Source organism: Camelina sativa, chromosome 13, assembly GCF_000633955.1.
Source record: "Camelina sativa cultivar DH55 chromosome 13, Cs, whole genome shotgun sequence".
Taxonomy (NCBI): domain Eukaryota; kingdom Viridiplantae; phylum Streptophyta; class Magnoliopsida; order Brassicales; family Brassicaceae; genus Camelina; species Camelina sativa.
Genome location: NC_025697.1, coordinates 16,826,766 through 16,847,590, shown reverse-complemented (window position 1 = coordinate 16,847,590; position 20,825 = coordinate 16,826,766). Strand labels below are relative to the sequence as shown.

The following is a 20,825-nucleotide window of genomic DNA, read 5'->3' as shown; positions in this document are numbered from 1 at the left end:
GTCCTTAGAGCCTATATATATATATATGCGAGAACGAGAAGTTTTCCTCAGTTTGTTCATGATCTATAGGGAGATAAAACCAAATACATACTTCACGCTGAAAAAAATCTGCTATTTGATCAAAGGGACAACAATTTGAGTCTATTTTCAAGATCCTTCCCATTGGATTTGAATTGTTTAAACCTTAGTACCGGAGATGATTACCGTAATTTTGAAGTTGCATCACAATCATCAACTGTCATATTTTATGGTCTCTTTAACTTTAAGGCTAAATTATTAACCACTAACTTCTAACCTGGCTGAAAACGTGTATAAAACTTGACCCATTTACAATCAATATAATCGTATAAGACATCCTTTGTAAATTCAAATTGTATCTACTTTGATAGTGATATTACCTTATCCATATTAGGTACAAGCTCTTGTAGCTTCCTTATCCTATCGCTTATTCGCGTTCTTCGTACCTACAAAATGAAAGGTAGGAGGAATACATAAAAAGCTTATTCGAAACTCACAAGGAAGAGAACAGAGCAATTCTATGTTCAATGAAGCATACTGTAAATCACTAACTTCTATGAATTAAAAGTAAAGATATAAAACTTTCTCACAAAATTTCAATGAAATGAAAGAAAAGATTAAAGATAGTTTACCCTCTCGGCAATGCTACGAGGATGAGTGGCACAACCACGTTTAGCACGAACCCTAAAGGCAACCGAGTCATCCATAAGATTCTCCATGTTCATATCCGTCATGCTTGATACACCGGCAGGAACTTGACCGCTGCTTTGCTCTCCTTTCTACTTACAGAAAAGATTTCCGGAAAGAGCCAATCAACATTTAAAATCTTAATCAGCATCACGCAATGCATAGGTTATACATGTATTCCCTACCATCCAAATAATATTAATGTACCATATGGTGTGGAGAATCAATACATATACATACATTAGCCACCAAAATCGACATTACCAAATAAGTATATACCATCATATGGACTTCTGTTCTTCTCAACAATTTGCCCATATGAGCATTCTTTAATGTTCACATCACACACCAAAGCAACAGAGACAACAACAAAAGGAGAAATAAAAACTGCAACCTTTTTTTGTTTTTTGTTAAAATAAAAACTGCAACTTGCTGCTGGCTTTGGTTCAGAAAAACATACAAGTTGTCAATTTTAAGACAAGACTGGTCTTTTCATTCTCGAGAACTTCAGTCAGCAGTTTAACAACAATTTCAAACAACTTCACAAATCTAAAAAACAAATACTAAAGCAGTTAAGTTCATCCTATTTTTGGTAAGTTAAAAAAAAAAAAAAAAAAAATTTTTTACCATTTGAGAAGTAAACTCAGGAGAAGAGAAGAGTGCTTCCATTTCTCTAGACCGTTTACTTCCGGGAGAAACATCGATATTCCCGGATAAGTAATCGTAATTCGCCGGAATCCCAAAGCTTTGGATAAATACATCAGAACCACTGAGAAAATCCGCCGGAGTACTATTCTGTCGGTGAAACCCACCTTGTTGATACAACCCTTGCTCAACCGGAATAGGGAACTCAAACGAGCCACGACTTATCGGTAAATCGTTCGAGCTCCCGGTAAGCAAATCGGTGAGACCAAGATTAGGTTTCAAAGACTCTTCTTCATCTTCCTCAAGTAAAGCTTCAAGCCAAGTCGCTGGAGCTGAACGGATCCTAGACAGTCCACTTCGACTCAGCCCCCCTCCTCCTCCTCCTCCTCTGCTTTCTCCGTCGTCTCCACCGCCGCTACTACCGACGGATGTTGATTGCATCCCCTTTGGCTTTTCTCTGGTTTCAATAGACAACACTACAAAAGTTATTTTTTTCTTTTTCTTTACAATTTTTTTTGTTTCTTGCTCTGTTTTATTTTCTTTAATTTAATTCAGCAGCAGACCAGATTGTTCTTGGATTATTATTTTTATTTTTATTTTTTGTCAAATACAAAAATTGCGGCTAGTAATTAATAAAGAACCCTAACCGTCTGATTAAGATACTCTCCAAACACTTGACTAAGATAGAATAGTACAGAACCTAAAAGGTTAGAGATGCGTCAGCGCGTAACAGAGTAACATTTCTTTATCGTCATTGTTCTCTTTTGTTTCCTTTTTTTATTTGGTAATAATAAGATTATGGTTTACACCACTCAGTTTATTCAAACCACTCGCGATGGATGCTCATAGAGTCCACCTTCTTAGTCCGACAATTTCAGTTGAACTTATTTATTCCTGATATGACTGAAAAATGCGACTTTTTATTTTAGCTGCGTTGCTTTTTTTGGTTAGAAAAATAAAAACTAACCCACATAAAAATAAAATTATGACATCTTAATTTTTTTCTTCTCAAGATTTGTTTATATATATTTTTTGTTAATTTCGTTTTAATCGATGACTAGATAAAACTTTGTGCTATATTGCAGGATATTTTTTTTGTAAATTAATTTTGTTTAATATAAACATAAAAAATTTTAAGTATTACATTTCGTCCCATAATTATTATCATTGTTTATCAAAAGTTCAAACATAAAGTTAAAAAAAAAAAAAAAATTCATACATCTCAAATGAAATGATTAGACAAGATGATAACTAATGCTCATCATGTTCTTCATCCCATAACGTATCCAAAATCTCTTTAACAGAAGACGAGTCCGTTCCAATGAGCCGGTCTAACTTATCTTCACTCCACCAACTTGTCGGTTGTATCTTACGGGAACCCTTAGATTTGTGGCTCGATTTGATAATCGGCGACACATGGCAATTACTATACTTGGAGTTGGATAGTTCACTTTCTCCGGTGAAATTTGAATGGTTGGTAGTATCTGATGGCATTTTGATAAATACTCCATTAGCCCGTGCTGAATAGAGCCGGTTGGTGGGTCGCGGATTAAAGCCCTGCGGATGAATCATTCCCGTCCTTACGATGCGTTGATGACGACCTTCACTCTTCATGTTTGCTTATTTTGATTTGAGACTTGATGAAGTGTCGGATTATTATTATCAACGTCTTGTATATATATATTGAGGAGCATACCAAATATGTTTGGGCCTCAAGAAAATACGAATAGTCAAAAATGCTTGTTCACCAAGAAATTAATATTATTCTCTGCTTGCTTTTTGTTTTTGTCTGTGCCATGAGATTGAAAAGTCTGTTCAACTGTTCAAAGATTGAAAACATTGTTGTTGATCTTCCTAATTTTGTCGACTTATTTAAGGAATAAAGGTGAAAACTTACATAAAATCTGTTATTGAAAATAGTCTATATGTAACTCCACATCAGTTAGTTTTTGTATTTAAATATTTATTATTCAGTTGATATAGATTATATTTAAACTAAAATAATAATCTCCTTAAAAAAAATAAGGTTAAGATGCACACAATCACTACTAATGTGTACGTAAAAGTATTTTCTGTTAAACAATCTTATTATTTATGTCAACTTAAAAAATAGTTCAACCATTCACCAAATTTTTATTTATATCTCTTCAAAACCAACTGCTAAATTTTATTAACTACTACACAATTTAACCCCAAAAAAAAAAAAAAAATGTCATACGAGGTCGGCAAGCGTCAAATATGTACATAAAAAAGAGTAAAATGTCTTATATTACAAAAGTAGCAAGTCATGCACACCGCCGCCTCCTTCCGCCGAATCAACCGCTGACGTCATGCTAACCGCTGCATCTTGGTTCCATACGCCTTGGCGTCGCATCCTCTTATTTCTCCTCTGTTCACCTCTCCTTCTACTTCTTCTCTGTCTTTCAATCCCTCTCCTATGTGCCGTCGAGATCTTCAGCCTCATCGTCAGCCGGTTCGTGAAACCTCCACCTTCCTCCTCCGCCGTAGAAGAAGTCATCGCCGTTGATGAAGATGCTTTACTGAGATGTGAGGAAGGGTTTGGAGTTGAAGTAGAAGTTGAGAATGGAGAAAGTGGTTTGCTTCATAGATACTTAGATGATCAGTTGAGTTTGGCTAGATCCATTTGCGAAGATGACGACGGCGATCACGAACGTGATTTAATTAGGGTTCCTCTTTTGTCGTAATTTTATTTTGTTTTACTTCAAAATTTTATATGTGAATATTCCTTTTTTTACTCCAAATTTTAAAATGTAGATAAATGAATATATGTCCAATTTATCTCAATTTATGTTTTTACTTTAATTTTTATAGTTTGTGACCATTTTTATTCATCAAACCTGAACTTTGTTATCAGCATACCCATCCTTGTCATTGATGTTAGTCACAATTGATCATGGTTAGTCTTATATATTACAATTTATGATTTTTTTGTTTTTGTTTTGCAATCTAGTGCACGTAAAAAGTACTCATGAGACTATGCACTAGACTTGAAGATACTACTTGAAGGCTTGGTTTCCCTTTAAAAGCAATTCAACACACAAACATCATCGTCCTTGGGGTGAAATTTGGATATGAGAGAAAATACAATATAAAAGAAAAGAATTAGCGCAAAAACAGAACCACACAAGCCATATAAGTCACCAACATAAAACAAAAAGAAAAAAACACAACTAACAATGATATGATCATAATAATTCTAAACTAAGCAACACATGAAGTAAGAAGCGATTTACTTACTCACATGGCAAAGGCTTAACCTTAAACCTGTAGATAAGCATTTTCTTTGTTGAAGTCGGGTTATCGACCGTTAGCAAAATCCTACCAACTTCCCCGACTTTAAAGCTCTGAGATACCACCGGTTCATTTTTCGTAGCCATCTTCCTTGGTTTCTGAATGATCACTGTATAACCTTCGTTGTTCTCCGGCACAAACTCTGCTGCATATGAAACCTCCCATCCCACTACTCTTATCTCCCACACGATCGTGCATTTCTGCATACAAAGTGTTTTTAGGCACAAATGTAAGAAGTAGGTTTTGGACATCTTTTCACATTCAAACACACAGAAATGGGAGTTTCAAAATACTTGTATAAAATGTCCAATACCAAAAGGGTCTCACCTCATAAACAATAATCTCGACGGTTTGTTTAGTAGCTGGTTTAATAGTAATCTCAGTAGCGACATCATCATGTGTAAAATCCGAGTTACAGTCGCAGTTATCCACACTTAGTCCACCATACTGAACCGGGACATGTTCAGGTGAAATGTACCTATAAAACCAAAAGACAAGGGAGTGAGTGGCTTAACATTTTGCAATAGTTATGAAAACAATTCGAAAACCAAAACTTTAAAAGATTTTGGTTATTTACTTGAAAAGTGTCTCTGCAGATCTTGAAGGACCTGCGAAAACAAGTTTGCTCTTGGACCTTTGTGTCAAGAAAGGACTAATAATCCTATAGAACGCAAGATACCACCATGGAACATTGATGAATATCTGATCATACACATTCAACATTCTACACTATCAGATCTGAGCAATCATAAAAACATTATTTTCATTGTCTATGTAATAAGGATTCATACCTGTTTAGAGACAAACTCAGGGTAATTGTCTTGAAGAAGATGAAGAGCTTGCTTGGTAGCTAGCCTAAGCTCAGTCTTACCAGGTCCTGGAGAATTCTTAAGATCGTTTACTTGACAGATCGTTGAAACACCACCAGCTACAAAATCAAGATTCCTTATACTCTTTTCAAGAAACTGGATCCTCCACCTCAAGAACCGTTCTCTCTTCTCCTCATCCGAGAACGTTTTCTGATAAAGATCTTTGTTCTGAAACTCACCGTAGACATTGTAACAGACAGGATGGTTCCCTTTGTCTTGTCCTTGCATGAACACAACCTTGTCTAAATCGTCACCGAGGTTTTCATCGAGAAGTTCTTCAATGTTGAATTCGATTCTCCATTGGAGTGTCTTCTTGAGCATTGAGTAAGCTTCTTGGGGTTTGAAGTCTCTTGCTCTTAGGAACTTCAACAAAACGACGTCGCTTCGGTCATCTTTGAGTAGTGGCACACCCCATATAGAGCTTTTGCCTGAATCTTGTGATTCTTGAAGAAGCTGACGGAGCTCGTGAAGTGAGTTTAACTCGTGTTCTGAAAGGTCGGAGATATTGTTTGTCTCTTCTTTGAATGAGCCGAGACTACGAGGAATCTGAATCTTTGGTTTCTCTTCTGCTTCAGCTTCTTCTCTGTTCATCATATCAGCCAGCGATCTAGATTCACCGGAAGAAGCAGTAGTAGTAGGTGGTGCCGCCGCGTGAGGATCCGGTTGCTTTGGCTCAGGTATGGATGCTGCAGCTTCTAACACCGCCTGAGGCTCCGGTTGCTTCGGCTCAGGGATGGACGCTGCAGCTTCTAACACCGCCGCGTCTGGTAGTTCCGGCTCTGTCCAGTCTTCTACCTCCATGTACTTTCTCCTCTGCTCTAACATCAAATTCTGTGATGGCTCTGTCTCCGTCTTCTCTAACTCATCCTCCGACGGGTCGTCTGGCTCAAAAGTCACTGTCTCCGGCGTCATTTGATGTGTCTGCTCTGAATCATCCGCCGCATGGTTGAGAAGCTTAGGCTCCAAAGTCACTCTCTCCGGGGTCATTACTTGTGTCTGCTCTGAATCCTCCGCCGCGTGGTTGAGACCTTCTAGCTCCGAAGTCACTTCATGTGTCTGCTCTAAATCCTCCTCCGTCACGTGGTTAGGCTGCTCTAGCTTCGGCATTAAAGGTAGCTGAGGATTTGGCTCCGGAGTCCCCAATGCCTCCTCTGCTTCCAAAGTTACAAGCTTTGGCTCTAGTTCTTCACCGGAGGTTGAAGGTGGCGGCGGAGTAGTAGTAGTAGTTGGAGAATCTTGAGACATTTTTTTAATTTATTTGAGTTTTATTGGAAAAGGAAGAAGAAAGGGACAGAGACTGATAGAGAGAGCAGTGTTAGCGGGTTTTTCAGGTAGACAGACAAGAGACAAAAAGAGAGAGAGGGAGAATGGTCAAAGTAAGAAGAAGGGTATCCAATGTAACTCTAAATTTACAACTCAAAAAGCTGTCTTAATAAAGTAAAAGATGTCTTTATCCTTTTTAAAGTAAATAATAAATGTAACCAGTACTTTATTAAATTATGTTACCTTGGTGTAAGTTGTAACTACTAAAATAATGATACCCCATGTTCGTGCATATGTTTTTGGGTTTAGTAGTTAGTGCTCTTTTGAACATTTTGGGTTGAATTGCTAGTAGCACTTAAGTTAGCAAGGTAAGAACATGTACACTCGGGTGAACCCATCCAGTCTCTCAGATATACTATTTTAATAAATTTTAACTTTTATTAAAAATTTAAATCATTAATAAAATTAAAAACCAATTATATGATTATATGTGTACAATAAGTCTCTAGAGATTTTCAAAGTCTCTTAAATCAGAGATTCATTTTTCTCTTACTTCTACTTTTACATTATTTTATATGTTTTTGTGGATGAGAGATTTAACGAGAGAAAAATCGGTATTTTTATACCCCAACTAAAGGGGTATGTTGAATTCCTATCCCAACTTTAACAATAAGTAAATCCATACATTAACTTCAATAAAATTTAAATTCATTACCCTAACTTGTGAAACGGTGTTGAATCATACACAAGTCGTAACGATGTTAAGAGACCGTTAACGGTTGCTTACGGGGAAGCCATGTCAGAAACCACGTCATTTTGAAAAACAAAAGAAACACCTTATATTTCTCAAAACTCAAAACGACGTCGTTTAATGCTTCCTCTTCCCCTTTTCTTCTTTCCTGAATCAAGTTACTTTGCTCAATCTCCAAATAAAAGCTGCAGTTTCCATCACTCTTCTTCAAAATTCTCAAATCAACATAATCACTTATAATTACTTCAATGGCTCTTGTTCGTGAACGCCGTCAGATCAACCTCCGTCTACGTACTCTCAGATCGCCTCCCCTGTTTCTCCTATCCCTCCTCCACCGCCGCCGTTGCATCCTCCGCTTCGGATATCGAGAAACTCCACGTCCTCGGAAGTGGAAACGGCGGGATCGCATAAAAAGTCTGACACAAAACCATGGCGAAGCTTTACGCTCTGAAAACAGTCAACGACGACATGAGTCTGACTTTCACGAGACAGCTAACTCGCGAGATGGAGATCCTCCGCCGCACTGGTTCTTTTTACATCGTACGGTGCCACAGGATCTTCACAGAAACCAATCGCTGGCGAGGTTTCAATCCTCATGGAGTATATGGACAGCGGAAACCAATCGCCGACGAGGTTTCAATCCTCTGCAATTCGTTCGTCGGCACATGCGCTTACATGAGTCCGGAGAGATTCGACTCCGTCGCCGAAGAAAACTCCGATGTATACGCATGCGATATCTCAAGTTTTGTCGAACATTTTCTATTACTTCCGCGGGGACAGAGACATGATTGGGTGACAGGTCTGTGGATCTTTATTCTCGGTGAACCAAATCAAAATGAATCAATTACTGTATTTTTATTTTCTTTTTGGGTAGAGTCTTAATTGTATACTTGTATATACTTTTCAATTGTATCTCTATATTAGCAAACTATAAATTATTTATCAGAAGCTAAGATGGTTCAAGAACATGATTGTGTGTGGTGGTTTGGTTATGGAAAGAAGAAAAGGGGAAGAAGAAGCATTAAACGACGTCGTTTCTTACGTGGCTACCACGTAAGAAACCGTTAACGGTCTCTTAACACTGTTACGACTTATGTATGATTTAACATCGTTTTACAAGTTAGGGTAGTGAATTTGAATTTTATTTAAGTTAATGTATGAATTTGCTCATTATTAAAGCTAGGGTATAAATTTAACATACCCCTTATCTGGGGTATGAAAATACGGATTTTCCCTCAAACTGCACATGCTTTAAGAACATTAGTGAGAAAGAGAAAAACATATTAGAAGTTTAAATGTTTTAGCTAATAAGTGACAAAGTTCTCGTTACTAAACTATATAGAAAAACAAATTGTTTTTTTTTTTTTTTTTTAAAATTAACAATTGAATAATTAGTTTAGAAAATATAGAATTTTGATTAATATTAACGAGAAGTATCTGATCCGAGTTTGAGAACCAAATTTCGTTCTTGTGAGTTTGGTCGATCATATCATGGGACCAAAATTATGAATAATTGGTGGAGATAAGATGATTATACTGTCTTGTATAGGATACTTAGTTTTTTTTGGTAGAGATAAGATGATTATTTTGTATTGTGTAGTATGTTCAGCTTTGGATTATTGATAACATTTTTTAATCGGTAAAACATGCTATGATGCATATTTGTGATGCGGATGCCCTTCCGTACAAATGTAGTAGATCTTTTGTAGTTTTCTTATGACCAAACAATGTTTAGTTTGTTAAAAGGTTCGAAAAAATAATTCGAAATTTAGTTCTCGAAAACACTATGTTGTATGTTGGAGGTCAAATCTTTATCGCGATAAAATTAGTGGCCAAAAACCATCCCAACTAATAATTTGTTGGATAAAAGTTTGTTTAGGTCTCTCACTTAACATCTCTTATCATTACTAGTTAAAGCTACCGTTCATGTATTAAGTCCAAAAGCAAAATATATTATGAAACGTTTCCTTCATTCAAGATGTTTTCGTATGGACACAACTCAACTAAACCTAAAGGAGAGAGATATAAACAACTAAGTTAATGCCGCATTAATAATGCGTAACCGAATTAGACAATAGTAGTAAACTTGAACTAAAACTTTTAAAAGGAAGTATTTGTTTGTTCCCGATAATAAGTTCTGTAGTACACAGAAGAAAATTCAAATAATTTCGTCACAAAGCTGAACTGTCTTCTTTTGTTTATATATTTCTTTGAACTTTTACTTTTATATTCAGTTGGCTTCAAATAATCAAATACTGTACAGAACAGCTTTCGTTTTACCTTTAGTTCTTTAGTCAGTAATTGTCTATGGGGACATTTTCCCTAACAGCACATTGTTCGTATTGTCAGTTTGTCACTAAAAGAATCAATTTAAATGGTGCTAGCCCCAAAATAATCGAACTGGATTCAAATTGAAATTAGACTCGGTTTAGTTCGAATTAATCTCAATAGATATAAAACCGGAATACTTGTACGTACAGTGTGTATCAGTATCACAGCTATTAATAGTGTTATAAATACAAACGTGGTGTGTTGTTATGACTCCTATCTACTAATACTTTAAATCTTCGACCCAAAGCCACACTGGTCCACTGATCCACAGTCTTATTTAGTTTGGTTTCTTCAGCAATTCTTCATACCACAATCCATGAACAGAACGTGACACTGTTGCCACAAGAACTAGAATGTCTGAAACTTCCGTGACCTTGTCCGAGAGAGAAGCTGCTCCGATCTTTTTTAGCATTGTTTCCACCAACTGCTTTCTCTTTGTGTTGTTTCCTGTCAAAACCGCGGCTCTAATGGCTAGGTATATGGTCTGTGATACATGTGTGAATACTGCATCTCCTGCTTGTAAGCTTTTCAGAAGCATGTTTGCAAGTACTTGTTTCTTTGTCTCTGCATCATTCGAATCAAGAAGCTCGGAGAGTGTCTCCATGATTTCTGAAAGACCCGCATCAGGTTTGGCATCCAACATCTCGTAAAGCCGGTTTATGCAAGTCCATGTAATGGTCTCCATGTCAATCGGGGCTGGGTTGTCACTTAAAAGTGTTTGCTGAAGGATCAATACACTAAGTGAAAGAAACAGAGCGGTTAATAGGAGGGTTTTATAATCATAACTGTGAAATCAAGAGGTAGGTTTTGTCATTACTGACCTGATGGAGACTAGAGTGATTTTCTGGATTTGGGATTGAATAGCTCTCAGCCTAGAGAGGTTAAGTTGAAATGTTTCAGGGACAGTTTCTACAGTAAGACCACCGATTTCGCTCACCAATTTTAATAGGCCGAGATGAACAAGAAGATCCACAGTTTCTCCCTTGCACTCTGACAGTTCAATTCCTGCATAGAAAATCACCAGCATGCAACTATGATTACATAGAACAACAAATGACCATAGTGGATTCCCCAAAGTGTCATGGAAGCATCTTTTAGTATCCTTAAATAGCCAAATCTGGAGTAATAACTTATTAAACTATCACTCGCTTATCATATATGATAAAATGAGATCTTAGGAAAGAAAATTTCCCATTAAAATAAAAAAAGTAGACAGATTGACACCAAACCTGGAAATGGAGACGAAGGGGTATGAACTTTTGAAACAGAGGAGACATTGCCTCCAGTTCGCATGGTGGTCGAAGGGAGGCCTGATGATCCAGAGTGGTTGTTTGTGACAGCAGAAAGAGCATCTTTGTGTTCTTTCCACTCCCTCTCTGCCTCTCCTCGAACACTTAAAAGCCAACGCTTTGTCAATGGTAGCAAGGAACACGCTTGGTCTGGGGAACCATGCCGACTAGAAAATGACTTCTTCAGATATTCCAGACCAGCAGGTCCTTTGAGAAGCGGCTCCAAGAGTTTCAAACGAGATTTGCTGATTTCCTTCTTTAGAATCTGTAAGTAAAAGGACATATGACGTAAAAATGCACTACCAGATTTATTCTCTAGGTCTGTATTGCATTTCTTCAGAGGGTACAAAAAACTTCAAAGAAATTAGCAGTGGTGGTTAACACAGTGCACGACATGAAAAGGGAAGTTTATTACAGTTATGCTTGCGGAGATTATGGTAACATTATATTCGAAAGTTGGTAGCTACTTGCGAACCTTGCCGTATTCTCTATTCAGTAAAGTTATAGAAATATACCCATCTACAAGTTTCTAGTTCATAGTACATGTCCAGAAAGCATAGAACGATCAATTACAATGTCCACGAAGTACGAAAGTGCATACCTGAATCTGCTGCAAGACAAAGCGTAGCCCCTTAACCATTAAGATGGCATATGAAGAATTTGACTGGCCTTCAGTTGGAACTATCTCTCCAAGTTCTGTCATTAATTTATGGTGAGTACTCCTGATTTCCTCCTCATTAGCTGGAGCAGAGAGTTTTAGCAAAATGCCAAGGGAAAACTCTAGAATATTTCCAAGATAACCCATGTCGACATTTCCAGAAGCCAGTAACTGAATCATGCCAAGAGAAAAAGACATTAAGTACATCATAACATATCTTTTGTACCAACACTTAAAGACAAGACTGTAGTAAGAACTACCTGTGACAGCACATCCGTATCAATAGTTTGAACAATCTCTTGTCTCCAATCTTTGGGAGATATCTCACAGAGTTCATCCCTAACTTCGTTCATGAGTTTTATAACCCAACTGAAGTCTGGCTGCGACTGTTTCATGGATTCCATGACACCATCCCAGAAAGCCTTTTCCATTGTCTCCTTAACCCTCACCTGGGACATCGCAAAAGTGAAAAAATTTGAGTCAAGTCGATAATATTCAAGTGCAACTTAGCGAATCAGAATAGTGAAGTCAGCATATATCACAAGCCTTATGGAGCTTATATTTATGAACCTGAATGTTGCTTGTATCCCCAGTGTTAGTGTCGAAGCTATCAGCAAAACTACTGCTATTGTCATGGACAATTTCATTTACGATTACTTCGTTCTCACTAGCCAATGCTGCATCAAAGCTATTAGCTGCCACGTTTGGAGTAGAAATGCCCTCGCTTCCTGCTGAATAAAACTTGTGTTAGGTTGAAGGGTTGCCAGATTATCTAGCGAGCTTTAAAGGTTATCCAGATTGAATATATTACCACTGTTCAAAGAGGGGGACAAATTTGATGAGCCTGGCGAAGATGAAGATGGAAGATGCGAACCTGCAGGTGCTTTTGATTCTCGTTCTCCATCAGTTTCAGAGAATAAAGCCCGACTAGTTGGAGGAGATGCCTTCAGCTGAAGAAAAAAGAAAGGTAAGTCATTCTCTCCCTATCAAGCTTCTGGCATTGCATGGTCTGCTAAGGTAAATGTAAAAGAGGGGAATGGGAAATACCGGCTTCAGATTCACGCCACTGTCTACTATTTTGGGAGAGGAAGTACGTTTCGATACCGCAGACAGCTCTGGCTCCTGAGTTGAGGCTATATCTTTTTCAAGAAGCTTAGCATCGTTAATTTTCCAAACAACAAATCCCTCCAGATAAGAGCACCAAGCTTTATCAAATGCTTGTAGCTGAGATCTGAATTTTTTTGGACGTGGAGCTACGAAAGATACATTGTCCGGGAGAGTACATTCTGGTCCTTCCAATATAATTTTCACTAGCAGTTCAAACTCCCGAATAAGATAGGTTGCAGATTCCACTAGTGCAATCTCATGTTCACCTCTTCCTCTAAAAATTGCACCGGGATGTTGCTTGATCATGTAGGCACAAAGAAAAATTCTAGCTGGATATCTCGCAATCTTTTTAAGTTTTTGATATCCTGTCTTCTTGGAATTGGGTGACTTTTTCTCTCCTTTACTCATGGAACTGGGTGAGTTTCCTCTTCGAGCTGGGGGAAAGATGTGTTTAAGAAGATGGTTAATATTCTCCATATTGGATCCCTGAGATAGAGTGAGTCGGATTTCCAAGCGATCAAGCAATTCTTTCACTGTTTGAATAACAGAAACTGAGTTCATTTGAATGGCAAAATGCTCAAACGGCACTGACTCAATGGATTTTTCATTGATCCCGAGGCTGTTATAGGCACTAGCCAAGCCATAAGTAGACTTCTTGTATTTTGTAAACCTCCTCCAGCATCTGAGAATTATAAGGGCAATCATCAGACCATCAAGGTAAGACAGTGAAACATCTTACAAAATCTTACAGGGAATTATACTTACCTTTCTAACATCCTCACAAGATGCACTTGGTTCTTTCGCAATGTTTCTGATCTTGAAGATGAACAACTGTCTCTTCCTCTTCTTCGCCTCATATATTGTGCTTTCAGTTTCTTGGCCTAACAAATGCCACAACAACAATGACAATTATGGCCAATTGCAATATGGTCTTCCAAAAGAAAAGGCTAGAATGTATTAACATACCCTTTGCAGCCGTTCTTCTAAACGGTCCTTCATTTTCCTTCTTTCAGCTTCCTTCTGACTCTGCACAGAACTAGCAGCACCAAACACACGTGTCAATCTAGCGTTCGCTCTTCTCCTTTCCGCTTCCAGAATCCCCATCCGTTTACTCTCAGCAGCTGCTCGTTTCTGATAAATCGCTGCACGCACACTCTCCTTATACCTCTTCTCCTGAATAGCTTTCTGCATCAAACTCTGCGCAGCTCGTTGTCTCTTAGCCGCTCTCCGTTGTGCCATAGCTTTAAAAAGAAGCATCCTATTCTTCTCTGCCTTTAAAACCCTTTCCTCAACCTTACTCTCTAACTCATCACGCTCTTTCTCAACCCGTTGCTCAAGTCCGTTCTTCGCAGCTTGTCTAGCTTCATCCATCTTTGCCAAACGAGCCACCTCCTTCTCCAGAATACTTAACCTATCAATAATAAATCCTCACATTTACATCCTCTATGGTTTCAAACCACCAAAATCACCGAAAAAAATAGTCTCATTCATACCTCTTTTGTTCAGCAGCATTAAGCTTTGATTCAAGTCTGTGACTAAGCTCCTCTATACTACCTGATCTCGGACTTCTCATCTTAGGTCGTGCCTTACTCGATAACGACTCATAGTATTGCTGCAAAAATTCCATAAAGTAACGATCTTTTTTCAAAATCCGTTCTGTTTACACAACCCATCAAGGACGTAAAGTTTCAAACTTTAAAATTACCTGACGACGGAGATCAGCTTCTCTGAGTTTGGAATCGATCTCTTCAGCGGAGACAGGACTCTTGGGTTCGAGAAGACGACGACGGAGTCTCCGGGGAAGAGTCTTTGGTGATAATGTAATTACGTTATCTTCCTCATTCGCCGGAAAACTCAGGGAGATTCCTCCTAATCGCTCCGGTTCCGTCATTGATTATCACAACCACACAAATTGTAGATCACACAAAAAAAGTGATTATTGAAGGAAAAAAATGTAAACTTTTATTTGGAAACGAGAGAGGAACACAAATGTTCACAGTCGGTGAATATGTTTTTTAACAGAGCGGAGAGATTTGATTTATGTTTTCGTTAGGTTGTTTTTGAATTGTGTTTTGTTTTGATGAAGACGAAGAGAAGAGAAGAGAAGAGATACGAGTTTTTATTTATTTTCCCAGTTGGACCCGTAATTTGTGGAAATTTCCAGAGTTATCCGTATTTTGAAACTAGGAGAACTATTACAATCTCTCTCATCTCTCCATCTATTCTTGTATTGAGCCAATAAAACGACGTCGGGTAACTTTTGGGTTTGTAAATTAGTTTGAAAGTCCAATTATAGTTTGGGTTTGTGCAATTCGAGTTTTTTCTTTTCTTTTCTTTTTCCTCGGAAATGAACTTATATTGAATTTACTAAATTATGATCGGCTGCACACAGCGGAACAAGATTTTTTTTTGTTCTTTTGTTATTAATATATTATTTTAATACTAATTTTGCAAATGTATGTTTTTGTTAATTTTAGTGATTTAGTATATAATTTATGGTATACCGCACAACAATTTTATTTAATACAATCTTAATTAAATCAGTTTTATTTGACATGTTTTATATTAGTGTTGTTAAAACAGTAAATTAAAGATTTAACCCGTATTACAATATCATATTAATGATATTTTATTTTTTAATATTATCAATTCAATCATGCAATGTCATATAATCCGCCATGTAATATAACTCGTTTTTGTTATTTTGAAAATTCAATATGTTTAAATATTCATAATTTTAAACTTTTTATTAAGTTTAGATATATCAGTTATAAATTATAAACTTCTTAAAATTCTATAATTTACTATATACAGTAAATTTATTATATATGTATGTTGAACACACACTTTTTAGATTAATTGAGTAATATATGTTTGTTTTAAAAAAATTCAAATCATAATATATACAGGAAAAATACACATTTTATTAATTTGATGTATTATATGATGATTTACTACATTTAAAATTTAAAATAAAGAAAAGATTATAGGAGAATTTTTTTTTAATATGAAATAAATCTTCTAAATATATATATTCATTATAGAATATTATATATATGGATATTTATATATTTTAATTCTGTTTGGTTGTAAAGATAGTAGAGAGAATTAACTAAACTTGTTTGGATATGAATATAAGCATTAAATGACATTAAATGCAAAAACTTTCCAAAAAAATATTTTTGACCAAAAACTGCTACAAAAATACTAGTATGGATAAGAGGGTTAGAGTTTATTAAAGAAAATGTCATGAACTGTGTTTGTTCGATTATTTTTCCAAGTGCCACATAACATCAACGTAAAGTAACGAAAATAGCTTTTTCTATAAGCACATTTATTGGCAATCATAGTATGAAGATTCGAGCTATACAGTTTTATTGCATTTTGTTTGACTATCAAGTTTGATGAATTATATTGTTGTGTTTGTGTGAAGTAAAAATTACTGATATCAGTATTACTATATCAAAACCAGATGAATCTTAGAGTTGTGCCCTTTTCTGTTGTAGTTTTTATGCTTAGCTTTGCCACCCAAAATTCTTAGTTCAGTATCTTCATAATTATGTTGGTAGCAGAATTTATGAGAATGACTAACTATCCAATTTATTTATTTTTGTCTTTTTGCTCGGAGAATGACTAACTATCTAATTTATTTATGAGAATTTATTTATTGTCTATTCTTGTTTTATTCTTGTGTATTATTGACTAACTATCCAATTATAGTTTGTGCAAAAACCCAAACTATAATTGGACTTATGATTCATACTTTTTAATTGAGAACCTCATGCACACACGCACACACGTACATTGTTTACAATCATGTGGTTGTGTGCAAATGCTGGGACATTTTCTTCAGATATGACAAGAGTAGTTAGTTCTTTTTACCTTCCTATATTATGCGTACTCACGGTCATGGATCCAAAAAGTAGCAAGATGCACTAACAGATATAAAAGAACTAACTGTCTCAATTTCCATAATGGTGCACTCTTTTCTTTTAACAGATTTATATATATCGTCCTTACGATTTTTCTTCTTTATTAGAAAAATGAAAAATAATTTTCAGTTAAGTGAACAATAGCTTGAACTGCCTAGGAATGTCGTCTACTCTTTTTGTCTTGTTTTTTACACTGTTTTCCGTTTGGTTGGTCTTTTAACAACCACTGACCATATATGGTGTGAGCCCGTTTGAGGGGATTCGTACTCCAAACCAAATTCAAGAAAATAATCTACGGTTTGAGAGCATCCACCTACGAATATGATCTAACCCGAGTAAGGTCCGGTCTAGTTACGCAGTTGTGTACTGATTGAAAATATATTAATAATAATTCACACCTTATTGTAAATTTTTTTTTAATTAAAATTATATTCTATTATAATCCCAAAATGGGCTGGGCCGAGGCCTTACACACAAAAAAGTCTAGTTAAAAAAAGGGAAATCGGAAAGTTTACCGGAAACATAAAGAAGGATCGGATTCTGCTGCTGGTCGGAAGCAGAGAAACTAAGCCTTAAATCCGGCGGTTTCAAGGTCTACGGCTTAGCAACACCATCAAAGGATCGAAGATCACCGGTGAAAGAAACCGGTTTCCACCATCGATCTCTTTCCTCTGACATACCGCCAAAGCTACAAACGTCCCAGAAAGCTAGCCTCTCCGACAAACCGGTTCCGCGATGCCATCATCAGATCTATTTTCCCATGCAACCCGATATCGTCAGATCTATCCCCTCCATCCAAGATCTGGGCTCTCCAATCTCCCAAAGTAAAGATCCTTCAATCCGGATGGATGGATGCAAAGTCGCCGCTGCGGTTTAGAAGATCATTGGCTCACACAAACCTTCTAAACTCGGAATCTGCGACCGCCATCTAAGATCCAAAAGGATCTACAGTTAACCACCCTATCAAACATCAAAACCCACCTTAACCTTACCGACTTCTGCCGTAGCCGCAGATTCCAGGAAGACGGTTGAGCCTAGAGGAACTCTGATGCTAACCATTTGACGCCTTCAAATTGGGGCTCGATTACAGAACTCCTCTTCCACCTGACCAGATCCACAACTACATCGGCAAGGATAAATACCACAACGCCGCTGACGGAGAAGAGATCCTACTTACCACTGGACCTTCGATGCTAACCTCGACCAACTTGCTGAAGATCAAGGAGCTAAACTAAAGAGGAGGGAGGGAGAGGAAATCGCAGCACCAGAAACGGCTGCCGGAAGGATTCCCTCCCTCATATCTAAAAAAATCGGCTAGTGTTTTTTTAGGAGAGAGAAGGGAACTTTTTTTTTGCCTCTCAAAGGCTTTCTTCCACCTTATTGTAGAATATACGTTTCAATTGTCTTTTTATATTTACGCGCCTTCATGGAATTATTACAAATGATTCTTTCTTGTAATATCATCTCTTCTATTTACTATAATACACTTATGATGATCTGTTGTATATTGTATAATGCCATGTATCATGTTTGTGTTGATCACGACTTCCTGATAATTACAGTAATACTTTCTTTTTTTTGTCAACCAAACATTAAAATTAGAATATAACTCCAAGGTTGGTTGCCCAAACTGGAGGATAAGAGTTTATAAAAGATAATTCGGAAACTAAAGATCACGAAGAATGAGCAAGACAATATGCCCTCATATTTGATGTATGTGGTACCCTGGTAAGAGTGAAGGAGGGAAATGATGATCTGATCAAGCTGAAATTATCTAGAAGATTGAAGAAGGCTGGCCATTCGTCCGGGGACTGCACCATCACAACTAACTCTGCACAATAAAGATCTAATCCCAAACCAGCCGTCTATTTCACAAAACTACTATTGGATATGAAGCTTATAGAACCACGAAGCTTCCCACCAAATTTTAGCCAAATCGAACTCCTTTGCATCCTCCAAACGTTGCCCTAAAGTAGCCATCTCGGACTAGTCTGCGCAGTCCATCTGCGGGTGTTTGTGTCGAACGACACCAACCCATAAATCACGATCCGAGTCTCCTTCAAGCTCCTTCTAGCCGCAAATCCCTAATCCTTCACAACTATCGATTCCATAACAAAATTAAGCATCAAACAACACGACTTACTTCGATAACAGCTAGGAGAGAGCCTCCTTGTCTCTCTCAATCCACCACCAAGCTCCCATCCTTCTCCTTACACATGAATAGGATGGATCTCCTTTCTGCTCCCTTCCAAACAAGAGCACCACAAATCTCTCTCCTTGTCTCCTTTAGAACCACCAATCGGCCACCCCCCCCCCCATTAACAAGGGCATCAAAATATAACTTTTATACTCAAGCCTTAGGGTTTCTCAAACCAAACCAAATCAAACTGACGATTAAACTAAACCGCTAAACTCGGGAAAATTGGTGTCGCTCGACACCCACCCCCAAAATTCCTTTCTGATTCACGAGTGTTACAACATCGATTACGGTGTCGAGTATGGTTTCACTCGACTGTGGGGATCGAGTACAGGGTCAAGCCTGATGTTCTCTGGCTCCAGTTTTTGATCTAGATGTATATACATTTACTAAAACAATGATACCTCTTGAAAGACACCTCCAATTGGCCTGAAATCTCTGACATTTGAAATAAAACTTAAATTCCTACAACTTTGATGCAACACTGTGAAGCTGAATTCCAATGGAAGATCTTCATAGGAGTCAATATTAATCTTTGAGGGGATTGTCATGAATCCGACCGAGTGTTGTGTGGCCACGGTCAAGTGGGATGTTCGAATGCCTTATTTTCCCTTCTTGATGATTGAAATCCTCTTGGTTAGCTCCAGAAACTACACAAGATCTTTCCTTAGCCTTTGAGAGCTCAAAAACACCTAATAACACTCCAAATGCATAACTGCATGCACATGATGATAGACATGATTGTAAACAACCTAAGTGTGCAAAACAGACAAGAGTAGTCCTAAATAATGCAAAAGTGACTAAAGATGTGCTTAAATAGGGTAAATATAAAGATATCAAGTACAATGGTATATTTGACATGCATTCTCCTACGTACACTTTAATAATGTTTCTTCTTTAATATAATCAAATTTATAAATTATGTTATATATAAAAAAAAATTTGCAGAGACATTATCTGAATTGTGACCTCAAGTTATGCGCACTGTGGGCTACCAATTGTTCCACCCGGAAATTTCGAAACAGACAAACTTTAGTTGAAAAAAAAAAGAAAGGAATTGAATTCCTCCATAGTTTATACATGTATGATATCATACTATCACTAGACCCTAGTAGTCCCGGACGATTAAAAGTTTCAACTTGTAATTTGGACCACCCTTGGTTTAAAATCTGATGTAACAGACGTTTTTGAGGGTAAATGACCGACGTTTTTGAGGGCGTATTTTGTAGTGGGTGGCTAAGTATTTACGTTGGGAGATAGTTGGCACAACAATCACCACGCATTTGATTCAACGGCGGGACAAGGATGTATCACTTAGTATCTCACTAGTGACTAGACTATTTGAGGTTCTTGGATTAGCCATTGATGTCAAACTACCTTCGAAACTCCATAAACAGAAATTGGCTCTGATTCGGTGATATCTCAAAATATCATATGAAGATATCTCTACATAAAAAAAGTTCACCTTACTTACATTATCTCGTGGTTCAAACCTAGAATTTATTATATAAACAAAGTAATCTAAGTTCAAGAAATTATATTAAAAAAAAAACTAAAGTTCAACTATAAGAGAGCATAATTAATATTACAGAATATATATATCCCTCTTTTATATATTGGAAGTACATTTTGAATATAACCTCAAAATGTATTACTAACATATGTTCGAAAGAATAAACTAATAGTAGTCATTAAAGATAAAAATTTCAATAACTAATTTATTGCAATTTAATTAATTTTAAAGAACAAAAAATACATTATTAATT

At 36.9% G+C, this 20,825-nt stretch overlaps 6 protein-coding genes across 8 annotated transcripts in view; 2 read left to right on the top strand and 4 right to left on the bottom strand.

Annotated features, from left to right (window-relative positions):
- LOC104736942 (transcription factor bHLH81-like) overlaps window positions 1-1,899 on the bottom strand; it is a 2,408-nt gene extending 509 nt beyond the window's left edge. The window contains exons 1-3 of the mRNA XM_010457031.2: window positions 1,333-1,899; window positions 651-797; window positions 395-464 (exon numbers count right to left, since the gene is read on the bottom strand). Coding sequence (XP_010455333.1) covers window positions 395-464; window positions 651-797; window positions 1,333-1,791 — 676 coding nt within the window. The 5' untranslated portion in view covers window positions 1,792-1,899. The remainder of the gene's footprint in view (window positions 1-394; window positions 465-650; window positions 798-1,332) is intronic.
- LOC104736941 lies at window positions 2,475-2,985 on the bottom strand. The gene has a single exon (XM_010457030.1). The coding sequence runs from the start codon at window positions 2,962-2,964 to the stop codon at window positions 2,602-2,604; it is 363 nt and encodes a 120-aa protein (XP_010455332.1). The 5' UTR covers window positions 2,965-2,985; the 3' UTR covers window positions 2,475-2,601.
- LOC104738305 lies at window positions 3,609-4,175 on the top strand (the record flags this gene model as incomplete). The annotated part of the gene is made up of 1 exon (XM_010458501.1): window positions 3,609-4,175. A coding segment is annotated over one exon (447 nt), but the record flags the coding sequence as incomplete, so codon positions are not given.
- On the bottom strand, window positions 4,366-6,914 carry LOC104736940 (patellin-5-like). 2 transcript variants are annotated; one of them, XM_019234327.1, is made up of 5 exons: window positions 6,291-6,914; window positions 5,454-6,236; window positions 5,240-5,364; window positions 4,990-5,140; window positions 4,366-4,862 (listed from the first exon to the last, which is right to left on the bottom strand). In XM_019234327.1, exons 1-5 carry the CDS (start codon window positions 6,774-6,776, stop codon window positions 4,605-4,607), a joined length of 1,803 nt encoding a protein of 600 aa, XP_019089872.1. In that variant the 5' UTR covers window positions 6,777-6,914; the 3' UTR covers window positions 4,366-4,604. The 2 variants fall into 2 exon arrangements, with proteins under 2 accessions (XP_019089872.1, XP_010455330.1); XM_010457028.2 differs by having other exon boundaries at window positions 5,454-6,914.
- On the top strand, window positions 7,975-8,427 carry LOC104738304 (mitogen-activated protein kinase kinase 7-like). Its single transcript, XM_010458500.1, has 2 exons — window positions 7,975-8,344; window positions 8,420-8,427. Exons 1-2 carry the CDS (start codon window positions 7,975-7,977, stop codon window positions 8,425-8,427), a joined length of 378 nt encoding a protein of 125 aa, XP_010456802.1.
- On the bottom strand, window positions 9,973-15,087 carry LOC104736939. 2 transcript variants are annotated; one of them, XM_010457026.2, is made up of 12 exons: window positions 14,636-15,087; window positions 14,424-14,542; window positions 13,897-14,341; window positions 13,696-13,811; window positions 12,871-13,612; window positions 12,635-12,773; window positions 12,394-12,554; window positions 12,084-12,272; window positions 11,767-11,994; window positions 11,106-11,430; window positions 10,698-10,881; window positions 9,973-10,613 (listed from the first exon to the last, which is right to left on the bottom strand). In XM_010457026.2, exons 1-12 carry the CDS (start codon window positions 14,819-14,821, stop codon window positions 10,154-10,156), a joined length of 3,294 nt encoding a protein of 1,097 aa, XP_010455328.1. In that variant the 5' UTR covers window positions 14,822-15,087; the 3' UTR covers window positions 9,973-10,153. The 2 variants fall into 2 exon arrangements, with proteins under 2 accessions (XP_010455328.1, XP_010455329.1); XM_010457027.2 differs by having other exon boundaries at window positions 12,394-12,551.